The sequence below is a fragment of the Sesamum indicum genome, linkage group LG2 (assembly GCF_026168435.1).
Source record: "Sesamum indicum cultivar Baizhima isolate 11 linkage group LG2, ASM2616843v1, whole genome shotgun sequence".
Taxonomy (NCBI): domain Eukaryota; kingdom Viridiplantae; phylum Streptophyta; class Magnoliopsida; order Lamiales; family Pedaliaceae; genus Sesamum; species Sesamum indicum.
Window position 1 is genome coordinate 14,489,151 of NC_142658.1, and position 7,767 is coordinate 14,496,917.

The 7,767-nt window shown below is 33.8% G+C and overlaps 1 protein-coding gene across 1 annotated transcript; it reads left to right on the top strand.

Annotated features, from left to right (window-relative positions):
• The first annotated feature begins 468 nt into the window (after window positions 1–468).
• LOC105155686 (AAA-ATPase At5g57480) lies at window positions 469–2,584 on the top strand. Its single transcript, XM_011071607.3, has one exon. The coding sequence runs from the start codon at window positions 829–831 to the stop codon at window positions 2,404–2,406; it is 1,578 nt and encodes a 525-aa protein (XP_011069909.1). The 5' UTR covers window positions 469–828; the 3' UTR covers window positions 2,407–2,584.
• Window positions 2,585–7,767: the final 5,183 nt, after the last annotated feature.

Genomic DNA, 7,767 nt, shown 5'->3' on the forward strand with positions numbered 1-7,767 from the left:
TTGCATGAAGTGTCTTTTTCCACTAGTTTTGATGGTGTATACATGATTGTTTGTATTCGGCAAGGTGGTCTGAAAATGAATTCAATTGACTGCAAATTAAGATGTCCGGAGTAGTCGGCAGAGGGCTTATGTAAAATGTGCCCAAGAATTACAACAAGAGTCCCTTTCTCACAAGATTTTCATACAACACCCTCTCTCTCTACCTCTCTCTTTCTCTCCCCTCAAAATTTGCCTCTCAAGTGCTCCGTACTACAAATCCAGCCAGAAAAATATACTGCACCGCACTAAATTCCAACACTTACAACCCAGCTTCAGGCCCCATTTCTGAACCCTTCTTCCCCTTCTATTCAAATTATTATAGACTTCCCAAAAAATCCTTTTTGTTTTTTTTTTAAATTATTTTTTGCGTATATATATATATATATATAGATATATACATACATGTATCTCTCTCACTGTCTTAACACCCAACTTCACCCTTCCTTGTAACACCCTTTCAGTGTCACCATCTTTTACCTTTCCCTAACCATACACCCCCACCCCCACCCCTCTGATTCTGTCATGTAAGACCATTAATAAGAGTTGCCTTAATCTGGAATTTCTCTCCCTCTTAGTCTCTCTCCAAGATTCCGATATTACTAACAAGATTACATTTTTACATAATCCCAGTTCAAGATTATCGTATTCCTTCTCAGTCTTTTGTCTATAAATCCTCGCGGAGTTCATTTCCCTGTTCTCATCATCTCCCTTGCCTTCTCCACCAAACAAGAACATAACCCCTTTCTCTTCTATCGCTTATTCATTAGATAGCCCTTGAAAGGGAGAAGAATGAAGGAGATTTGGACAACCATGGCGTCCATGATGGGAGTCTGGGCTTTCTGTCAAAGCCTTCTGCACACTGTTTTCCCCCCAGAGCTCCGTTTTGCTTCCCTTAAATTCTTCCACCGCCTGTTCAACTACTTCTCCTCCTACTGCTACTACGACATCACAGAAATCGACGGTGTCAACACGAACGAGCTTTACAACGCCGTGCAACTCTATCTCAGTTCCTCCGCCTCCATCTCCGGCAGCCGCCTGAGTCTCACCCGTGGCCTCAACTCGTCCTCCATCACCTTCGGTCTATCCAACAACGACCGCTTGGTGGATTCCTACAAGGGGGTTACGGTGGAGTGGGAACACGTCGTCACTCAAAGGCAAACACAAACATTTTCGTGGCGACCGTTGCCGGAGGAGAAGAGAGGCTTCACTTTGCGGGTCAGGAAAAAGAACAAACAGCTGGTGCTCAATTCTTATCTGGACTTTGTGATGGAGAAGGCCAATGAATTGCGGAGAAAGAATCAGGATCGGTTGCTTTACACGAATTCGAGGGGAGGGTCTCTGGATTCGAGGGGTCATCCTTGGGAGTCCGTGCCCTTTAAGCATCCCAGCACTTTCGATACATTGGCCATGGATCCCGCCAAGAAGGCTGAGATTATGGCTGATCTCTTGGATTTTGCAAATGGGGAGTCTTTTTATCAGAAAACTGGGAGGGCTTGGAAAAGAGGGTATTTGTTGTACGGCCCCCCTGGGACTGGCAAGTCTAGCATGATTGCGGCCATGGCGAATTATCTTGGATACGATATTTATGATCTTGAGTTGACTGAAGTGAATACTAATTCCGAGTTAAGGAAGTTGCTGATGAAGACAAGTTCCAAGTCCATTATAGTCATTGAAGATATTGATTGTTCCATTAATTTGACGAATAGGAATAAGAACGCCGGCGGCGGCGGTGGCAGCAGTGGTAATTCAGGTTCAAGGAAAAATAGCTACGATGTGGCGGCGCCGCCAGGCGCCAACGGCGGTGAGGACGGCGTAAACACCATAACGCTTTCGGGGTTGTTGAACTTTACTGATGGATTGTGGTCTTGTTGCGGGAGCGAGCGGATTTTCGTCTTCACGACGAACCATATCGAGAAGCTTGATCCAGCATTGCTGAGGAGTGGGAGAATGGACATGCACATACACATGAGCTATTGTACATTTCCATCATTGAAGATTCTATTGAAGAACTATTTGGGGTATGAGGAAAGTGATTTGAAGCAAGAGGTTGTGGATGAGCTGAAGGGGGTAATTGAGGAGGCGGAGATGACGCCGGCCGATATCAGTGAGGTCTTAATCAAGAACCGTCGGGATAAATCAAAGGCGGTTGATGAATTGTTAGAGGCTCTGAAAATTAAGGCTGAGAAGAACAGAATTAAACCTAGGGTGATCAGGAACGGAAGCAATGAAGTTGAAGATGAGGAGCAGGAGAAGCGGGCCTTGGACAGCCCGAAAGAGGGCTCTGATCAATTGCAAGAAAACTGCAATCAATGTGATGATAAAGAGGGCCGTGCTATTGAAAATGATGATGATGAGAAAATGCATTAATCTTACTGCTGTAATGGACCATTTCTTGGTAGTGAGAAAGATTCAAGAGGAGGATGAAATTGGGAATTTGGCAATGTAGAAAAAGATGATTGTTAGAGAATTCAATGCCTGCCCCCCCCACCATTTGTTTTTGCTGCTTTGATAATTAATGAAATGAATGGGAAATTTGGTTTAGCAACCACCTTTGAGACAAATTCAAGAATGATGGATGTTTGTATGCCCATGTCCTAACGTTAGTTCATGTTCATGTGGTCTGTTGTGCTAGTTTAGTTCAGTATTGTCTTCCGAGGTTGGCAACCATCTCATCTTGGCCTTTCATATGATAGTATTTCCTTTTCCACATGGTGGTCTGGGTGTTGTGTCTTGAGATCCTTGTGCACAACACATTTGGAAGTTTTCCTTATAATATATGACTTTGTTAGCTGGATCACTTGTGATTGCACCAAGAGTGCACATGCAGATGTTTGGAGTTTAGATCAGAAATTGCCAAACCATTTCTGCAATTATTCTGACATTGACGTTTCTGGGCTCGTTCTATCTCAAGGGGTTGGGGGCCTTTTGGAGCTTCGAGTATTAGTATTATCAAGAAACGACACCCCGGAACAACTGTGGATGCAGCTCGACTCCATTCTTGGATTTATGCACTTCTATCAAGTTTGAAAAAAGAAAGATTCTCAAGCATGATTGCAAGTAAAAATTTGGAGTATGATATCATGTGTGCTCTAACGATTAATTCCTTATATTGGTACAAATTCACATAATCGGCATCACCAAGCTTAATTACAAGATCTGCCTATATTTTTGTGTGAAAAAGTTGCCTCTGTCTTTATGTGAAAAAGTTACAATGACAGACAATAACAATGGAGTACAAATACTTAAACTGCTTGACACTCGCTTATCTGTCATGTTTTGGTTGAAATATTCGCGTGAAAAGGTTGGTTCACAACGATCGTGTAATGTGATTAAATCATCCGATAGTTCAAATATCGTTTTCTTTTTTGTTTTAGGCATAATTTTTTTTAGACATCTAAATCTAAACGCTTTATCGAACCATTCAGTCAATAGGAGCAATGGGCATTGTGCAAAAATGATAAGAACATGGTTCACACAACTCGTAGTTTCTCATCTAAAACCAACAAATGCAAAGATCTATCATTACCAGAATGAAATTTCAAAGACAACCCCAGTCTATTAACCAAGATCTCAATGTTACATACTTGTTCAACACCCGATCGCAGCATGCTTGCGTCCCATAACATCTAAAAACATCACAGACCTATTATTAAGCATAAAATTTTGAATTAAATTTAAATGAAAATGAGAGTAGCTCAAGTGGATAATGGAGAGAGAGAGAGAGAAAATTCAAAAAAAATAAAAAATGGGGAGTCGAAGAAAGAGAGAGGAAACAGCTTTAACAATGTGAAGATTTGATGTTGGAATAAAGAAAGATTTATAGGAGGAAAAGCAAAGAGCCCCCCTTCTCCTGAGGCCGGTTATGATGAGAAAAGTTGACATCTTTTTAGTGCCCTTTGCCTTTGATTTTATTACTGAGTTGGAAAGCCAGATTTGCCTTTTTCCATTTTAGCCTAGACTAGAGTAGAGTGGATTACTTCTTATCCTACGTGGTGACAGCAACAGCAACAACAACTAATTTGTCAATGTTGTAAAATCCTGTCCATTGATTTCCATCTGGTGGGTCCCCCTTTCACAAACTATAGATTCATCATCATCACACTTTTGTTAATTAATAAACAACACTGGGTTTAGTGGTGTGGTTGGGGGGGTTTTCTTCAACAGGTGAAATTTTTATTCATACTTTTTTGTTGTAGTTGGTTTGATATAATTTGCCATTTTTACCTATTTTTGAACAACTTGTTTCGGTGCAGGTTTCCACTTCAGACTTGCATTTTGTAGTGATGACATCCTTGTAATTCTGGTATGGATGTGGAAAACCTAATATAATCAACGTCCCACGTATTCAGACAGCGACTCCACATTAATCCTCATCTTCTATTACAAATTAAGCATTCTGTATTGACGTTTTTTAGGGTGTATGCAGAAGTTTTGAAAAATAAGGATAGTATGTATAAATGGTGTCCGACACTTCTTATGAGTGTATGTGTAATTATTAAAAAAAATAGAGAATAATTTTTGTAAATAAATAATAGGTCCGGGAGTGTAAATATAATCATCTCTTTTTAATAATCACTTTTAGAATTAAATTTCATCAAATCAACGTCTAGATAAAAAAAAATATATAATTTTTAGCTTTTAATTGCATCACGATTATTTTTTACTTAGTCACTCAGTATGCCCATTAAATAACTCATTAATTTTGAAATTTAGCTGAATTGCATAATCAATTACGAAATTATGAAAACAAACGATATAATCAAAATTTTCATTAATTAATTGCACAACTGTCGTGCCAAACTGTATTATATTTCGAATTACACTTTGTACATACACATCATATTCTGTTGTCTTTTGTCAATACTTGTCCCTTTGTTAGTAAAAATGGGTCACTTTCAGTCAAATGGTTATGAGTTCGATTCCCTCTGTCAATTTGAGGATCTACATTAGTTAGCAGTTTTGTAAGTACTCATATAAGCAAAATATGATCTCGGGACATGTTCTGATTCACAGTGACGATCAAAGTCAACATATGAAACGAAAAAATAATTTACAATAGAATATTCTAACCGACTGATAACAATCCTAACAAAAAATTTCCTTTTTCAGACTGGTAAATTTTTTATTATATACTTAGATAACTACTTATGACCTCAAAATAACAAGAGATTAAAAGTTTGAAGTATGATATTAATTTAAGTGTTTACCACTTAATTAAGGAGATGGGAAGTTACAATTATACCCTCACACACACACACATTTTAATGACTATTGATTATTTTAGTACTTAATTTTATTTTTGAGTGGCACTAAAGTAGGATGGGTATCATAACTTGTTGCCTCTACTTTATTTATTTTGTAATAATATAATAATTTTGGGGCCCTTTTGTAATTTAAGAATTCAATTAATTTGTCTACTTCTGCCTATTTTACAATATATAAAAGCTGCTACAGATCACCGCATAACAAATCACTCCCTCACCTCCAAAGCTTCACTATTTATGATGATGTGAAGATGATTAGATGTTCTCCCACAAATCACTATTAAGATTAGTTAGGGTGTCTTTGGCTTTATTTGGAATTATTTTATATTATTCTTAGATTTATTTTAAATTAATTTATAATAAACCCAATTTTAATTGCTCCTCTTAACTCGCGGTATTCACAATCGTCAAAGTTTGAGGCCATAGATTGGAATCACAAGAAAAAATATTATTTTTGGTAGTGACTTCGTACTGTGCATGATTAAAAGTAACGAATAGCAGAAAAATACTAATTAATTATGATTGCACAACGACAGATTAATTGTTGTTTTCTGCAAAAGCGAAGCCAAAACTAAAAACTACAACAAATTATTTAGCCGTGGTCAAAACTTAGTTGTTTGCAAGAATTTTGTCTGATTGTGGTGAATAGTATTGATTTACTATAATTTTTTGTTGTCATTTATAATGTGGGAAGTAATTCCTTTTTTGTGGCTGTGAATTCACTGATTTGTGGGTGTTGATTTTACTTTTAATAGTAGCTGTTCGTCTTCTGTAATTGTATTTAATGATTAGTTGATATGTGATCTTAATAATTAATAGGGTAAAATACACTTTGTCCCCTTGAACTATCCTGATATAACACTTGTTCCCCTAAATTAACAAATATAACGCTTATCCCCTTGGTTTGATAAAAATACTCCTTATGCTTTGAATAATTATATTATTTTTAATATATATATTTTAGTATTTTACATATTAAATCATCATCAAATTATTTTTAATTAATTTTTCAATAAAAAAATTACAAGTGAAATATAAATTAATATATATAGTAGATACACAATAAATATAATATAACCAATAATTCGTATATGCTTTTTAAAAGAAATTGATAAATATATATGGTTAACCAAAAGTTAAATATTTTTAGAAAAAAAAGGATAAATATATTATCATATTTTTTTAAAGAAAATATATTCAAAAGAACATTTAGTTACTCATTTTTTATCTAAAAGAATAAATAGTTAACACCTTAATTTTATTACAAAATTAATAAATTTTTTTTATGAAATTGCTTTATATATTTTTTGTACTCATTCATTACTTAATTTTGAGTATATAAAATATAATAACATTTAAACTATTTAATTTACTAATTTTCTATTACTTCATTATAATTAAAAGATGCTTTTTTCAATTGAGAAAATTCAATTAAACTTAAAATACAAAATTTTTAGAAAAAGGACTTCTTTGAACTGTACATATAATACAAGAGTAAGATTGTCCAAAAATTAATTATTAGGGGTAAGTGTTATATTTGTTAGTTCAGGGATAAGTGTTAAGTCAAAAATAGTTTAAAGATGCAGAATATATTTTACCCTAATTAATATATAGATTATTCAACGATTGACTATTGAAATTTATGATTTACTTATAATCGATTCATTAAAAAAAATGTCAAAACTCTGTCTAATATTTATATATTAAAAATTATCATTCAATCTTTGAATTATTTCTAAGATTCTACATATACAAATATAAAATACTTCAGTATTGGATTTTGCATAATTAATTATGAAATAGTATTATAATATTTTTTATATAAAAGTAATTATCTCATAATCAATTATGCAGATCGTGTGTGGTTAAACTGCGCCTATAAAGTTTATACTATAACCACAATTGAAACCTAACGAGATAAACATTATTTTATTAATTATGATTATAAATAAATTAAAATTTAGAATCTCCTTTCATTATAATAAAGAATATTAATAACGATAAAATATTAGATGACAATTCAAGGGTTTCCATTAAAAATATATATTAATCGACAATAATTTTAGTATTTGATTATATAATTATTAGTAATAATAATTATATATTTGGTTATCATTATAGATAATTAAAATATATGTATATAGTGACAATTTAATAAATATATATATATAGTTCTAATTGTTTATATACTAGTAATTTTATGTACGATTTTCTGGTTAAAATCAAAGCAACATTTAGGGTGCGTGTGACCACTTTTTTTTTTTTTTCGCAAAATTATATTTTTGATCTAATAGCTTTATGTTTTTAGCACTTTTAGTCCTGTAATTTACTTCATTTTTTGGCAAATTTAGTCCTATATTGATAGTTTTGTCCCTTTATACTGTAATACATCTCATTTTTGTCTTGTAATTATGAATCATTAGGGTCAAAATTGTCAATACAAAACTAAATTTTTCAAAATTAT

What these genes read in the sequence shown, in the direction of transcription:
- LOC105155686 (XM_011071607.3), top strand. Translation starts at nt 829, where the DNA reads ATGAAGGAGATTTGGACAACCATGGCGTCCATGATGGGAGTCTGGGCT.